Source organism: Talpa occidentalis, unplaced genomic scaffold (genome assembly GCF_014898055.3).
Source record: "Talpa occidentalis isolate TD23 unplaced genomic scaffold, MPIMG_talOcc4v2.1 talOcc4.11, whole genome shotgun sequence".
Classification (NCBI taxonomy): Eukaryota; Metazoa; Chordata; class Mammalia; order Eulipotyphla; family Talpidae; genus Talpa; species Talpa occidentalis.
In genome coordinates, this window is record NW_023601104.1 from 38,791,498 (window position 1) to 38,808,567 (window position 17,070).

The 17,070-nt window shown below is 44.5% G+C and overlaps 1 protein-coding gene across 1 annotated transcript in view; it reads right to left on the reverse strand.

Moving 5' to 3' along the window:
- Nucleotides 1-15,558, reverse strand: part of TEP1 (telomerase associated protein 1) — a 38,007-nt gene extending 22,449 nt beyond the window's left edge. The window contains exons 1-12 of the mRNA XM_037502930.2: nucleotides 15,440-15,558; nucleotides 12,504-12,914; nucleotides 11,438-11,620; nucleotides 11,054-11,173; nucleotides 9,858-10,019; nucleotides 9,344-9,505; nucleotides 8,980-9,054; nucleotides 7,430-7,554; nucleotides 6,750-6,907; nucleotides 3,526-3,635; nucleotides 2,890-2,980; nucleotides 2,481-2,634 (exon numbers count right to left, since the gene is read on the reverse strand). Coding sequence (XP_037358827.1) covers nucleotides 2,481-2,634; nucleotides 2,890-2,980; nucleotides 3,526-3,635; nucleotides 6,750-6,907; nucleotides 7,430-7,554; nucleotides 8,980-9,054; nucleotides 9,344-9,505; nucleotides 9,858-10,019; nucleotides 11,054-11,173; nucleotides 11,438-11,620; nucleotides 12,504-12,890 — 1,727 coding nt within the window. The 5' untranslated portion in view covers nucleotides 12,891-12,914; nucleotides 15,440-15,558. The remainder of the gene's footprint in view (nucleotides 1-2,480; nucleotides 2,635-2,889; nucleotides 2,981-3,525; nucleotides 3,636-6,749; nucleotides 6,908-7,429; nucleotides 7,555-8,979; nucleotides 9,055-9,343; nucleotides 9,506-9,857; nucleotides 10,020-11,053; nucleotides 11,174-11,437; nucleotides 11,621-12,503; nucleotides 12,915-15,439) is intronic.
- Between the last annotated feature and the right edge of the window lie 1,512 nt (nucleotides 15,559-17,070).

The following is a 17,070-nucleotide window of genomic DNA, read 5'->3' on the forward strand; positions in this document are numbered from 1 at the left end:
GCAAAAAGAAAGTTGAAAATTTGCCACTTACCTATTCAGTGTCCACCCCCTTCCACCGCCCACCTCCTCTGCCAGCAAAGAAGTATGCACACAGCTTCCCTTTGCCCCCTCTTACAGGACTCTTCAAGTCCATTCTCATTCAGCAAAGAACGGATAGTACCATGAGAACATAGACAAATCTAGAATGTGGGGCAATTGGTGATGCCCCTGAACCTGGTCCATAGCAAATCAATGGCATGAAAACAATTAAAAGATTAAAAGAGATTTAAATCTTGAACTTAGTGAAAGAATTTAATGATTACCAGAGGGAACAGCGGGGAGGCAGAAGGGTTGGGGGAGGAAGGCAGATGGGGTACAGGCATGGGTAGTTAGGTGAAGGGCAAGTGGAACATGTGTACATTTGGAAGAGCAAAAATGTAACCCCAAATTAAAACAAAAATAAATTAACAAAGAGATTTAAGAGACCTAGCAACCAAATGCATGTGTATGCCTTATGTAGACCCTGATCTGAATAAAACTGTGAAATGATGCTTTCGAGACAACTGGGAAATTTGAATAAGCCCTAGATAACAAATAAAACCAAGGAATTATTTTAATTTTGTTAGGCATATTAATGAACATTCTGATTATGTAAGAAAATGACCACTTTAAGAGACACATGGGAACTATGGAGAGGTGAAATAAAATATATCATGTTATTTAGCATTTGCTTTTAAAAACATCTTTCGGGCCTCCCTGGTGGCACAGGGGTTAAAGTCAGCACTATCAAGATATTGCCAGCCACTGTGGCCCGATTTCAATCCCTGGCCTGGGAGCTGACCCACATGGTGCAGCAGACCTCTCCTGTCTCGCCCGCTGCTCCCCTCAGCAGTGTATTTCGGTAATCTGCCTGTTCTTCTCCCCACTCTTTCTCTAGTAAATCCTCTCATCTCCTGCACCTCTGGTCTATACCCCAGTTCTTGTATGCATAGATAAATAAAATAAAACTTTAAAAAAGGAAAAAAGATGGTAAACAATGGAATTGGAATTTTAGCAATGAAAACAATATAGTATATACATATGTTGATTTATAATGATGCACTCCTAAAACCTATGTGATACTATATACAATGTTAATTTAATAAAAAATTTAAATAAAACATCAACTTCTTAAAAAAGTAAACAAACAAAAACAGCTTACCACATCCTATGTGGGTAAAGGAAAAAAATGGACCAGGAAAGGAAATGTGAAAAATCTAGATAATCGCTGAATATAGCTAATACTTTTATGAGAGTTCATTATACTAGCCTCATTACGTGGATGTTTAAAATTTTTCATAATTTTTTTAAATCTAGAGAACGCAGTAGTTTCTACTAGTATTATCCAACAGAATTAAATTACAGATAATAAAATTAAATTTAAATTACAAATGTAATTTAAAATTTTCTAAAAGTCACACTTAAAAAATTATTTAATTTCCCTATTAGCTAATTCTTTGTTAGCTAATTTCCCTATTAGCTAACATTTAAAAGCTATTTTCATTTCACATCAGTTAATATAAAAATTCTGAAGGAAATACTTTGCATTCTTTCTCATACTGTTTCAAATACAGCACATTTCAGTTCTGACTAGCCACACTTCAAGTGTTTTGTAGCCACATGTGGCTAGTGGTTGTCATGGCAGCCAGCAAAGGCATACTGTTCAGATTATCCCCTAGGCTTGATTCTTAAATAGGTCTGTGTCCAGCCTTTGGACTGATTTAGAGATTCCTGGCTACTAATTCCTACTAGAAGGTTATGTGAGCCCCATGTTTGTCCTAAATGAAAATGAATGAAGATACTTTTCTTTAAGTGAGACATAATTTTATTGAAAGCATATTCTCAGAGAGAAAGATGCATAGGTCAAGCTGGCAACATGTGATAACTGTTGCTCTTTTTCAGTTGTACTTGATGGGAAGGTTTGCCAGTAGAGAGTTATTCTGCCAAGCCTTGGTTGTATCTACAAAAATACTTACAAAGCATCTATAACAGAGTACTCGGACTTCATCAAGTTTATAGAACAGATTTTGTCTCTGTCTTGATGTTAACTATCTTTATATGTATCAAAAAAATCAGCGAATGGGTCAGAAAAAAAGTATATATAGGGAAAAACAACAACAAACAGAGAAGAAAAGGAAAGCAAGCAATGAACCAGAGCAGAAGCAGAAAGGACACTAGCATGCACTAAGAGAAAGTCATGAATGAGAGGTGGGCTACACAGACCCACAGATTCCATGGAAACCAATAAAACAATCACAGGTAAATGGGATGTCTCCACAGAAGTATGTTTGCTATGTGATTAGAACCAGGCAAGTCTGGGCCATTGGGATGGCTAATAAGCATGTCTTTAGAGAAGAAAAGTTGGGGTTTCCAAATGACTCCCAAGCCTTCTCAAGGTGCTTCTTGTTGCCCACCCTTTGCTCCCAGATAGTAGACACACACACACACACACACACACACACCTGGCCTTCTGTATTTCCAACTTCTTTCGCTTAAGCTCCTCAAACAACACAGGCACCTTCATTGCTGTCCGAAGTTCTTTACGCCGTTGGAACTGATATTTTAGATGTTTAGTTATCTGCCTCATCAGTGTTGTGTTAGAAGGAAACGGCAGTTCTGTGTGGCAATAGGTAAGGATCTGAGTCAAGCAGCTCCTATTCCCTCATCTTGTCTCCCAGTCAAGACCTGTCCTAAGTACCACCCTTAAAGAGGTCAAGTGTCTGCCCACACTATCCCCTGAGGAAAAAAGGGAGGAAAAAAGCTGAAAAATACCAGTGCTGCTTCTCAGCCATTCTCAGACATGAGAGACAAATGGGTTGGAAGAAAAAAGATAACACCTATATTTTTGAGTTGGAAGAAAAGAGATAATACCTGTATTTTTGAGTTGAGCCTCAAGGTTATTGATGGAATCATGGGCATTAAGGAATCTGAATGGAAACTGTCGACTATGGATCACTGTTTTCTGAAAAAAGAGGGGTCATGAGCAGAGGACCAGAAGTTATGAGGAGCATCAGGGGCCTCAGGGATCAGGGAGATGAGAAAAACACTCCATTAGATTTGTGGGAAGGTGGGGAACAACAAAATGGATATTCGGAGAGATACAGAAAATGGAAGAGAAGATTAAAGAAGAAGAAAGTCATCATGTGAGAATGTGACAAGAGGTAAGGGAGATAGGAGGGAAGGAACAGAAGAGGCCTGTTTCTATTATATCAGACTTCCTCTGAAGTGGTTTAACAGCCTTCAGAAGTGTCTCTTCCAGGTAAGTCACTGATCTCAGAAAATAAAAGCAAAGTTCTTATATCTAATCTCTCAAAGAGTTGATGGACCCCCAAACCTGTCTCTCCAAACCCATCTGGTTCCCGCACTTGCTTACAGCACACACGGAAATAATTTGGTGGACATCACCTGCCCCAGCCACTAGAAAAAGCCTGGCTTCCAAGGCTGTAGCCATGTCCCCATACCTTCCTCTGCTTCCTGGACCACCAGCTGCGTGCCCCCCTCACATACCACCTGCTGGAGTCTCTGGAGAACAAGCTTGTGGTGGTGGGCACTGATTCCAGTCCGCAGCAGATTGTTCAGATTTCGAAGCATGGCCATAAAGGGAAGCTTCCCATTGTCTGCAGAAGGTGAGGCATGGGTCAGAAGAGCAAATAAGGATGAATAAGAGAGGTCAGAGACCAGAGCAAGAAATTCTGAGGCTGTGTAGAAAATTCAAGGAGGGAGTGAGAGAATAACATATGGTCTATCATACTCAGAACATATGGTCTATCGTACTCAAAACATCTGGAAAGATACAAATTGTTGGTTTGAAGTTTGGAGCAAAATTTATACAACACTGTGTATGGGGCAGCTGTTTCAATAAACAACTCTGATTATCACTTTGTCTACTACCGCCAAGCTTTGAGACTGGCCTCATCTGGCAAAATAGATTCTGTAATCTACAATGATTTCCAAGCTTTCTAAATGGCTGAAAGAGAAGTTTCCCAGTGTAAGTTTATTTGTTCAGTCATAAATTACATACATGTAGTAGTATAAGCACTAGTTAGTTACTATTTTTTTTTAAAGATTTATTTATTTATTTATACAAGCACTGGGTACAGTCAGAAGCGCAGGAGGGCGAGAGAATTCACCAGAGCGGGAAACAGTACAGGAAGACTGACGATACACTGCTGAGGGGTGCAGCAGGCGGCAGGAGAGATCTACGCGTCATGTGGGACCCTCGCCCAACGACCGGGGATCGAACCGGCGCTACAGAGGCTGCAGGCAGCTTTGCAACCCAGCGCTCAATCGCTGAGCTACCGGGGAGGCCCTAGTTAGTTACTATTTCAAGGCAGAATATGCACTTAAGGGAAGGGTCACCATTAGCAATGAGTGTAAACCCACGTTTCAAATAGTTTTCTGGAGGCTGTTTAAAGTCTTTCTGGCCAAATTCTTCTAAAATATGATTAAATAGTGAAATATTTAAATATAGGTGAAGTTTAATTCAAGTGTAAGTGAAAAATATTTGTACTGCAGCAGAATTTCGCCCCTTTACTTTCTTATTAAACCCAATGATATTAGTATTAACTTCAAGTCAGAGTTTCTTAATAATATTTTTAAGACATGTTAATTTTAGAGGGTTATTTTGGTTAAAACTGAATGAGAATTCTAAATCCAGTTTGAACCAAAGATGTAACATTACGCAGAAACTGAAAATGGAGTGGGTGGGGTTGGGGGCACCACTCTTGCTCAGCAGCAGACTCAGTGACTATAGAGGTTCAATCCGTGTAGTAAATATTAGAAAAACTCCTTCTTTCATATAAAGGTAAACATAAATAGGAGGTGTGATAGTCTTCTGTATACCCCCAGAAGTGCAGCAGACTCCTTTGGGCCTGTCAGCCCACCACATACTCCAGCACTCGCCTGTCCTGTCAGCAAGTTTCATCAGAAGGGCACTGGTGCCCTTTTTTGGGCACTGGTGCCTTTTTTTAAGTTGATGTAAGCCATTTGAATACTAGCTAGAATCTCTTAGCTTTCTTGAATTCTTGGGGTCTTCCAGTCACAATATGATCACCAACTGTATAGAACAATTAGGTTGTGTGCACAGTGTAAATGCTGTGGGGCAACCAAGAACTAATGCATCCTTTGCCAGCTCATTAGGTTTTCTCAATTGTTGCTATGTTGAAGGTTTGCTAGATCATTTTGATAAGAAATGAAGTCTAGTATCGTATTTATGAATAAATTCAATACTTATCCTTCAGATTGAGAAATTCACCAATTTCAACCCCCAAAATTGTCATGGGTCCTGTGGTCTGTACATTGAAAGCTACATTTTATCTTACATTTATACTTATATTTATTTTTATGCTTTACTATAGTTACTTTTATATCTATATGTAGATAAATATATTTTATGGCTTACTCATTTATTAATACATGTATAAAGTTCTTAAAAATACACATACATGTATTCTAGTATATTCCATTACAATATAATTATTTTGCAGTTAAATAATTTTGCAAAAACATCTAGAGACCACTGGACTAGACTATGAGCATTTGCTCAGCTCAGCTTCTGCCATGGGAAAAAGGAGGATGTAGAGATACAGATATATTCCAGAATCATTGATGCATACTAACTGTCATCCAGGCCCCTTTATCCTACTCTGACAAAGTCGTATCAAATACTGGAGAGGAGATAGTCAAGCACATGTGTGTGCATGTGTGTGTGTATGTGTGTTTCAATTCCCCTGTGATTCTGACACATACACCAAAGACTGTCACAAAGCCCAAGGAGTGATAAGCAGCTGAGCAGTTCAAGCTGCCCTGAGCACACTCTACAAAATAAGAATTCTACCTGAAAACAACAAATTCTACAGAAAGGCCTCCCCGATGGCACAGCAGTTGAGCCCTGGGTTGCGAAGCTGCCTGCAGCCTCTGCAGCACCGGTTCGATCCCCGGCTGCTCCCCGGCCACCAGAGGAGGGTCCCACATGGCGCACAGACCTCTCCTGCTGCCCGCTGCTCCCCTCAGCAGTGTACTTCGGTCCTTCTGCCTGCTCTGCTCCCCGCTCTGGCTCTGGTGAATTCTCTCACCCTCCCGCACTTCTGACTGTACCCACTGCTTGTATAAATAAATTAATTAATTAAAAAAAAATTCTACAGAATTCTACAAAAAGAAATTAAGTTAGAGAGTTTTCAAAAGAAAAACATTGACTTAAAATTTTCAAAGCTGAAAGAGGAAGTAAAAGAAAACAAAATGGACTAGAGTGAGCTTTCTATAGTTAAAAATAAACCAACTCCCCTAAAAAAAAAAAAAAAAAAGAGAGAGAAAATTAAGTAACATGGTGCTCCCCACCTTGAATTTTTTTTTTAATCAATGTGGGTAAATTGCCTAAAATTTCCATGTCCTGAATATGGAATCTCTATGGAGATTCCAATACTCACACCTGTTCTACCATGTTTGAATGAATCACACAGACATTGACACAAGTAAAATCAGGGAAGATGACTTTTGTCATGTTGGTAAAGTTTTGTGTAACCCCTAAGCACACCTGAAACAATGATCTCCCTTCAATGCCAACGCAGGCACCACTATCTGCTTTGGTGTACAGGTGGTAGACCTTACAAATCCAGTAATTTTTCATAATGCAACTACCAGGGAAGCGAACAACTGCATCTGCCATGGAAATCTTCTAGTCAGCCTCCAAATGTAGAGGCATGAAGGGAAGGTGAAGGTTGAGGTTACCATACCGATGAGCTCCTCCCAGACTGAAGCTGTGTTCCCTCTCAAGCTCAGCTCCCGCTCCCAGGTCTCCAGCTGAGAAAGCTTCATTCGCTTCCCAGCTTTGCTGGAATCCCATGGACCAGGGAGGTGACTTTGAGAAAAGACCTCCAGGGTGGGAGGGTATCTGGAACAGAGAAGGAAAAGTTTATCATTTCAAAGTCAATTAAAAATAACTCAGAAAAGGGCCTCCCCGGTGGCACAGCGGTTGAGCGCTGGGTTGCGAAGCTACCTGCAGCCTCTGCAGAGCCGGTTCGATCCCCGGCTGCTCCCTGGCCACTGGAGGAGGGTCCCATATGGCGCGCAGACCTCTCCTGCCGCCCACTGCTCCCCTCAGCAGTGTACTTCAGTCCTTCTGCCTGCTCTGCTCCCCACTCTAGCTCTGGTGAATCCTCTCATCCTCTCACCCTCCCGCATTTCTGACTGTACCCAGTGCTTGCATAAATAAATAAATAAATAAATAAATAAATAAATAAATCTTTAAAAAAAAAAAAAAACTCAGAAAAGATATGTCAATCAAAACCAGTCATGCTTGTCAGCCATGTCTACCCACGTTTATGTTGCTGTGGTTGAGAAGTACAAAGTTGGGGCCACAGACGCTGAAGTCATGAGTTTACCCAGCAGAATGTATGTCCAGGGTATTTCTCACCTGCAGCCCAGCAGGGCCTGGACGTGCTGTGCAGGTTCCCGGATATGCAGTCGCTGTACCAACTTCTTCAGGGTGAACCTCGGTGGGCTCTTTCTCTCTGGCACTGCATTGTAGGTTGCCTCAAACTGTGAAAACATCCCCAAGTCCCACAGGGATCATTTAATTGTGACCATGGTCATTTTCTTCAGCAAACAGGCCCAAGACCATCCTGTCAATATGAGGTCATTTCTTTCCCCAAAGTAGATTTGGGTCAAGAGTATGAATAGTGGGTAAAAATATCCAGCAAAAAGAGCTCCGGGGACAGGCATGAGATGGTACCTATTTGGGATCTCTATGTTTCATTGACCCCAGACTGAACTATAAACGGTTAACATGGGATGATTGTGAAAAACAAGATGGGGGATAGAATGAACAGAGAACTCCTTGTGCTTAGAGGAAAAGGGAAAAGCAGCTCAATTTAAAACACTGAGACAAAAAAAAAAATAAACACTGAGACTCAGAACAAATCAATGAAGGAATGGTCACAACACACGCTTGGGAGTTAAAAACTGAGAGAAGTTAGCTTTCAGAAATTTTTATGGTAGAGAGCTACATTTAGAATGTATTCATAAGATGAAGAGCAAAGATCAGTTGTGAGAACATGTACTCAATGAAAATATACATTTTTCTAATAAACTATTTAATGTTGATGATAGCACTAGTTAATACTTATTCAATTCCAGATATTACTAGGAATAGTCTAAGTAAAGAAATTCACTTAACACTTGCTATTGAAGGATGAAGTACTGCTATTATCCCCATTTTACATCTAAAGAAACAGGGAGAAGAGGGTACACCATTGGCTCAGGTCACACAGCCAGCAAGAGGTGGTGGTGGGATTCAAAACCAGGTGATATTGGGCCTCCCTGGTGGCGCAAGGGGTTAAGATGCAACCTATGAAGCTGTCCACAGCCTTTGCAGCATGAGTTCAATCCCCTGGCTGGCCAGGAAGCAACCCACATGGCACAGCAGACCTCTCCTGACTCGCCCGCTGCTCCCCTCAGCAGTGTATTTCAGTCAATCTGCCTGTTCTGTTCCCCACTCTGTTTCTGGTGAATCCTCTTACCCCCCACACCTCTGGCCTGTACCCCAGCTCTTGTATGCATAAATAAATAAATCTTTGGAAAAAAAAACAACAGGTGATATTAACCATTCAGGGTAGTTATTAGTCATTAAAATAAAATAAAAAATTGTTTGATTTGTTTTAAAACTACCTATAGAAGATGGATATTTTACAACATTTTAAACTAATTTATTCAGCTGAATATGCCACCACCAGTAAAGTATAATACTAAGGAGAGCAAAATGGGGGGGGGGAGGGGAAGGGTGGAAATGAGCCTTTCTCAGATTTCTCAAAATCTGACCCCAAAATCACAGTGAAGACTCCCCAGGTAGGAAACTGGCATGTGCTACCACACCCACTGTTAGTATTTCTAAACCAAATAGAATTCCATTTGTAAATATCAATCCAGAAAAGATTGCACATATAAAAGCTGCAACAAGGCACTCACCTTCACCTGCTTCTTTGTAAAAATCTTCAGGAACTTTGGCAAACATTCCATTGTCTCAGAAAATGGCTTCGCCATCTTTTGTAGGGCACAAAAGCAGCAGTTTCAAAAAGGGAAATGGAGGCTGTCCCCGAGACACCCATTCCAAGAGCCCAAAAGCCATTTCTACCAAAAATGAAGCCAGTAAAGGAAGAAACAAACACCCCTATCTGCCCCCTGAGTTCTACCCGGCACTTACGCATTCCTCTGACTCTTTTTATTGCTGGGAATAGGAACATGTTAGCACTGACCCCCAGAACACATGCTCCCTCATCCCTCCCTTTCCAGAGAAAAGTCTGTGAATGATCAGGGGTAAAAGAATACTGACTGGAGGACGGGGAGACTTAAGTGGGCGTCTCTTGGCTCTGTGCTTCCGAGGGTTATACTTAGCCAGCTGGTACTCGTCAAACTGGGCAAATTTTTCAGTCATGGCAGCTCGTAGGCAGGCGGGCAGTGGCACCAGCTTCTTCTCCTCACCTTCAGCCAGTTTCTGTCAGAGACAAAGTTGCAGGGAGGGCGGGGAGCAGAGGTCATCAGGGTGAGACCCAAACAAACCTTCCAAAATAAAATAGGACCACTTCATGGGGTTACATAAGAGCAAAGAACAGGGTGTGAGGGCCAGCCCTAGCTCTAAAACAACAATGTCTCGCAGGTACCAGACCACCCAACAGACTTCTCTGGCTCCACAACCAGCCCAGTACAGGGAGAAGCTGTGCTGTCTGGGCCCCAAGGCTGAGGACGCCTGCAGGGAGGCCGAGCAGCCTCGGGTCTTCTCCAGAGATGCAGTAAGTAAAGAAAGGGAAACAAGAGAAGGCCAAAGCGCAGAGAATTGAGTGTCATACCTGATAGAACTGGGCTACTTGGATCCAGTCAGAAGGCAGCTGGACGATGGCACAGAAATATCGTCGCAGGTGGGGGCGGCAGGCTGGCAAAAAGGCAGCAATGGCCAAGACTTCATTGGCCACATCCCGGACATTCAGTTGCTGTCTGGCATATAATGATGCCTAGGGCACAGTGGGGGGAGGTTGGCATCTCAACCTGGTTCCATGGCTTCATGCCTTAAATCAACTTGTTTATCTAATCTGGATGCATAAAACCTTTTTGGAGCCCTCCATGTTGTCTATAAAATATAAAGTACAAGTGCCTTGGTTTTCCAGTCTACATGCCCCATAATCTTGCCCATATAAACCTCTGCAGCTTGTCCCTTCCTGAATCTACTGATTGCCTCCCAAGTCAACCACGCCCGTCTCCCCTTGGCAGACCTCTCACATCAATAGCTATCAAAACCTTACCCAGGGATCAAATTGCTGATAAAAGCTGCCATCTTCCAGTGTCTCATAGAAAACAATTTTCCCCCTCTTCTCTGCTTCTGAAACATTCACTATCTACAACTCCATTTGCATTTATATAATATTTGGGAGTGTTTTGCCTGCCTCCCTAGCAATACCACAAGCTCCTTAAAATCAGATCCAAGGGCCTCCCTGGTGGTGCAAGGGGTTAAGCACAGCACTGTGAAGCTATCTGCAGCCTCTGCATCATAAGTTCAATCCCAAACCAGCCAGGGAGCTACTCACATGGTGCAGCAGACCTCTCCTGACTCGCCCACTGCTCCCCTCAGCAGTGTATTTCAGTCATTCCTCTTGTTCTATTCCCCACTCTGTCTCTAGTGAATCCTCTCACCCCCACACTTCTGGCCTTTATCCTAGTTCTCGTATGCATAAATAAATAAATCTTTTTAAAAATCAGATCCAGGTCTCATTATGTCTGTTGGTATGACTTTCAAGGCCTAGCACTGTGTATTCAGCCTGTGTATTTACTAAGGAAACAAACCCTATAGCACTGTTTCTCAGTCCCATCTCCACCCTCTCCTCAAAGAACCCTTGGGGGCAGGCCTCAGATACACCCTAAGCCCTTACTCCCTTCCTAAATGAAGTTCCCTCTGCTCCTAGTATGAGGTTTATCACAACCCCCCACACACCCAAGCCATGCTTGCCATCTCTCAGCTTTGTGTTCCCATTCCCTCCTTCATGCACAATACCTTGAGGATAAATTCAGGTTCCAAGGGGGCAAGTTCACTACAGACTTCAAGGAGGGTAGGGCCATCTGTCTCTTCTACATGTGACACCACAGCAGAGCACAGCAAGTGCATTAGAGCCAGCTGGGGTTGGGAAAGAGGGAAAACAAGGAAAGGGACCCTAAGGACCAACTTAAGCATCCACTCAGGTCAACATCCAAAATCAAGAACAGAGAGAATGAACCCCATATTTGGGAAGAGGTTTGTCCAACCAAGGCTAGAAAGGGGGATTAGGCAGTGAGAAATAAGAGCTGTGGAGGGGATCTGTTCAGCCTTTCATCCCCCTCTCAGTCTGCACCAGCCCTCCCTTCCGCCACCACCAACCTCTCCCCGACTCTGGAACCTCACCTTTTTTTCCTGAAGGACCTGGTCAGTGAGCCCAGGTTGAGATTCAGAGTCCCCAAGGGCCAGCTTCAAGTCCATTCCCTCCTTTTCATCGTCCTCTCCCAAGCTCAGGCTATACAAAGGCATTCGAGTCTCTGTCCATTTCTCCTCTTCTGGCTCTTGCTCTTCTGAAGACGACAAATGACCCTGCAGGAACAGCTGGTATTACTCACAGTGTGTACCCAGAGACCCTCCACCACACCTGAAGGCAGCAAGCGGGGATAGGAAACATCCATATTGATCTTCCGGCTCTTGAACTCTTCTCCCCTTTCACAGCCACACAAGCCACTTTCCCTACTTGACCTTTCGAGTCTTAGCTCATCAGATGCTTCATGATCTTCTCCCTGCCTTCATCAACTTGTGGATGTCATAGTCTGGGAGCCTTAGTGATGCTACTGAAATATTTTAAAGTCAGAAAAAGGGCCAAGTCAATCACCCAGTAATTTTGGACTGCTTAACCTCTGAGCCTCACTGTAGTTACCCTGTGAGGTAGATTTTCATAGAATTCATTTTAAGGGTGAAGAAATGAGACTCCAAAAGGTTTAATTTTGCCAAAAATTATACGGCTTATAATCGGCAGAGATAGCATAAGGCCCGGATTAGCCTTTTCCCTCAGTCTATATCCCAAATCTATGCAGAAGCAATGTGATTCCGTCTTCCACCAGTTTTGGATCTGTGTGCTCAATGTACTCAAGCAGATGTGCCTGGTAGGCTTGTGTTTACATACGCACACGCAGGCAAGTGGGCTCATGCGCCCTCTCGTGCCCGAAGTGAGATGTGAAAGTACTTGACTGACTGTGCTACTGCAGTACAGTGCTGGCTCTCCACCCCGCCAGAGGTGTTCTGAGGACAGTACCTGTTTTTACTCTTGTCTAGAATATTTGAGCCAGATCTACAATAAGAGTAATGATGCCAATGAAGATTGTCTTGGTGGAAAGGGAAGCTGAGAAAGACTCTGAGGCGCTGAAAGCAAGGGGCAAGAGCATCCACAGACATGGCTGCATTTGACATGAATGCTGAGAGCTATTACCAAAGCTGTTCCCTGAGCACTCTCTGTGGCAGAGATGGATTTCAGGTCCCTGGGGTAGGTCAGGAGGTTTATTTTCTCAGAGAGGCACTGAGGCTTCCGGCTTGCAGGCTCAGAGAGCAGACAGTTGCTGGTATTCAGGCTGGAGAGATCAGCTTGCAGGAGGGGAGATGCCTGGAGGCACTGGAGCAAGGAACTGGTAGACACCGAGGTCTTAAGAAGAGGGAGAGTGTTCAAGCACCGGTTCTCTAAGGAAAGGACATCTGGGCGGACAGACAAGTGCCCATGTGGTTTCCCCACAGTCTTCAGGTCAGGAAGCAAGGCCAGGCACCGGTTCTCTAAGGAGAGGATGTCTGGATGGGCAAACAAATGCCCATTTGGTTTCTCCATCCTTGCAGCCAAATTAGTATTTGTCTAGAGAAAGGGAGAGATGGATGATGAGCAACTCACTGCACTGGGAGCGCATTTGCCCTGGAAGCATATCTTTCCCTGAATCACCCCCTCCCCTGGTAATCCCAGTGACTTATGGGCAGAGAAAAAAACAGTATTTCTTTTCTAGGACTGGGTTCATCAAAGGAAAATTCCAGGGGACAGGAGTTGGGAAAAGTAAGTCAGAAGCTTAAGAACAGAGAAGTTTAAACAAAATAAGTGCTGGAGAGGAAAGGAACATGCTCTCTTCTGAGTGGGTAAAGGAGACCCTCGGGCTATCAGTGTGATTCCCTAGAATGTGCACTGTGGATTCTTAGCTCCAGAGAAACAAACAATTAAATGAAGTCGTCTATATTAACCACCTCTTTGACCAACTAAATGTGATTTTGTCCCCATTATTCCTGCCAGGGTGTCCTCTTGTAACTAACAGAGTTCTTGTTACTACAAGAATTGATATATCTTCGCCTTTATCTTCACCTCTTGAGGAGAATATGACAGTACTGATCTCACTGAAATTCTTCCCTTGGCTTCCATGATGCTACCATCCTGTTTTTCTTTTTCCAACTCTAGCCTCACCTTCTTGGGGGTCTCTACTACTCCCTAAATGTTGATACTCCTTAGACGATATACCAATCTTTGTATGCATGTTCCCAGGGTCATCTCACTCACTCTGCGGTCCCAAATGCAGTCCCAAATAACATTTCTATGTTGGCAAATCACAAATTCAGTCCTTGACCTAGAACTCTCTTGGGAGCTTTCTAGTCATGTACCTGTTTACCTGTTGGACATCTTCATTTGAATGACTCAAAAGTACTCAAAACTCATTCCAAATGTATCAATGACCCGTCCCTCGACTCATCCCCAAATTCAGCCCCCTTCTTTGTCTCCTCTGTTGAAAGGGGTTTGCGTTTGAACTCTGATTTCTCCACTTGGAATCATGGGAAAGTTTCTGAAACTTTCTGCACCTCAGTTTCCTTCTCTGAAAAACTGACGTAAGTACCAGCCTCAAGGAGTTATAGCATACCTGGCACTCAGTTCAATAAATGGAAGTTACTGTTATTTGTTATAATGACCAAATCATCTGCCAAATCTATTATTCTACTTCCTCCATGTCTCACTAATCTATCTACTCCTTTCCATTCTGCCTTTGTTGAATTCCTCCAATCCGTTCGGTGATACATGGTATGTGGATATGTCTAAGGAGCTGGTGACACACACACCAGTCACTGGTTACGCCATCACCCTGTTTATTTTCTCTTCTAGGTATGTCAAATTGGCATGGGGATTTTCCTGAGCTGAAGGTAATCTTGACCCCTTCAGGGTCAACAGGCATTTTTGCCTCTCCACTACCTAGAAGAATTTAGATAAAGAAACTTGCCCATAATGAAAGCTGTTATTAGAAATAAATTTTTATGACCTATCTGTATGGCAGGGCAAACATCTAAATTACTAACCATCTGCTCTTCTCATCACCCTGTGATTTACCCTCCTCCCCTTGGAAGTCACAGTCCCCATTCTGGGCTCAAGATGGCATATAAACTTTCTTCTGCCTGTCTTCAGAGCCCGCATGTCTCTCTGGGTTCCCTGTAGGTACAAAATTATTTTTTTTCTCCTGTTAATCTGTCTTTTATCAATTTTATTAGTAGATCAGCAGGGGGAAAAAATATTAAAAGGGAAAATGTTCCACCTGAACACCAGAAAGGACAGGAGATCTTATCTTGGACATTCCATGGGCAAATTACATCAGCAACCATGGCCTCTAGGTACAGTTCCCTCATCTCTTTGCACTACATGAACATTCCTGAGTGGGGAAACTCAGAATTGACTCAAGATTAAAACAAAAAAAAAAAAAAAAAAAAAAAAAACTCAAGACAAAAATTAAGTTAACAGAAAAATACAATTAAATACTTTCTGGACCCTGGCGATTGCGGAGATTCAGTTGAACTACAGATGAAAAGTAAAAATCCCAGAAAAAAACCCCGCCCTCTAGTTTCATTCTCCAGAGATAACACTGCTAATAGTTTTATAGAAACTGTTTCAGCCATTTTCTATGCATATTCAAATAAATGTAATGTAAATACTCCAACACTCCATTTTTTTCTGTTTATTTTGCTTTGCACACTATTCTGCACTTAGAGAGCTTGGAGGCCCTGCCATGTTAACACACTCATTCTCACCCCACTTCGGCGATATGACACCCTGCTCTGTTTATGCTCGCCCAGGGTCCCAGCTCCACAAACGGAGCTCTGCCCCCAGAGCTCAGGGAAGGCAGTGACTCATTCTCACACGGTCTCTAGTCCTCGCCTCATCCCGTGTCCTTTCCTCCCCTGTCCCTCCCATTCTTTTTCCTTTTCCTCTTGCTTTCTCACCTCCCTTCTCACCGTCCCCTTCACCCCTCCGGCCCCTACCCCCCATCTCAGGCCGTCACCGACCTGCCGCGCCAGCCCTTCCCGTCCGCTCCCGACCGCGGCACCCGGCGCCCCGGACCCTGCGCCCCGCCCGGCGTCTACCTGCTCCCGGCCCGCCGGGGCCGCCGGGCTGGGGAGCTGATTGTCCCGCGCGGGGCGTCCCGGGTCTCCGCAGCGGGAAGTTGGAGACGGGATCGCGCCCCGAGGGGGGTGGAGTGGAAACCAGGGCAGCGGCGGGGCGCGGAACTGCGCCCAGACCCAGCGCAGGCGGACGGGAACGCGGGGCGGGGCGCGGGGCGCGGGGGCGGGGCGGGGCGCGAGGGCGGGGCGGGGGCGGGGCGGGGGCGGGGCGCCAGAAGCCTGGGCTGCACCCCGCCAGCGGCCTGCGGGGCCCGGAGATGCGAACCCAGAGGACTTTGCCCCTTGTTCTGGGGCCGGAGTTTAGTGGCTCCCCGCACCCCCATAACTTCCCTCCATTTTCCCTCTCTTTGATTTTCTTTTCTCTAGTTCCTAAAGCTCCCCCTTACCCCCACCCACCAGATACCCCTCTTTTGCTAAATTTCCTCTCCTTTCACCTGTTCTATCTTTTTTTTAAATATTTATTTATTTATACAAGAACCGGGGTACAGATCAGAGGCGCAGGAGGGTGAGAGGATTCACCAGAGATAGAACAGGGAACAGAACAGGCAGACGAAACACACTGCTGAGGGGAGCAGCGGGTGAGCCTGGAGAGGTCTGCTTCGCCATGTGGGTCGCTCCCTGGCCGGGGATCGAACTGGTGCTGCAGAGGCTGCGGACAGCTTCACAGTGCCACCAGGGCGGCCCCTCACCTGTTCTATCTTAAAACACTTTCTCGAGGGGCCTCCCTGGTGTGGCAAGGGGTTAAGCACAGCACTGTGAAGCAATCTGCAGCCTCTGCAGCATGAGTTCGATCCCCAGCTGGCCAGATTTCAGCGTTTTCGCAGCCGATCTGGACAAGTGGTTTGCTGTATGTGTGTGTTGGGGGAGGTGGGGAGGAGGTAGGGGGGGATGGGATCCAAAACAGGTGGACTCCATTATCCTAAAATTACTTTGTGAAAACAGGTTTAATAGGAAACACAAAGTCTAAAACTATGACTGTAACAAGATATAGATATGGCGTGATTAAGGCCGGATATATGGAAAGCATAATCTTCCCTTCTGTCAAGGAGATATCCTGGGATGACAGAGAATGTGGCTGAAGCCATCCTGAGTGGTGTACCTGGCACTGTTTCCCAGAAGGTGGGACCAGGCTCAAGTAAGAAACAAGTGATGGTTATATTACCTGACTGTGGGTCCTCACTCCGCTTAAAGGGGACTTATACTGCAGGCACACACAAAAGGTTAACAAAAGGTTTATTTACAAGGGAAGGGGAATGAGGAAATGTACAACTCAGGGAGAAAAGAGGGAGATAAATTCTTAAATGGGTCCTGCCCTTTCCTCTAACCTGGAATCCCAAATGACCCACCAAGACCAAACCTGCCTGGCCAAGAGCAGAGCCAAGTGCCCAAGGCCATACTAACATGGCTGGACTTATTTACAAACAGAGAAAATGGCTGCTTAACTCGGCCCTTAGGTCCTGCAACTTCCCTTTGGGAATGATGGGATCTGTAGTTCCCACTATCTTGATGGAGTGAGGGTGGCATCCACAAAGCCTGTATGGAGTTTGCTCAGGACATCCTTTCCACCTAACAGTTAGGACAGTCATGGTGGT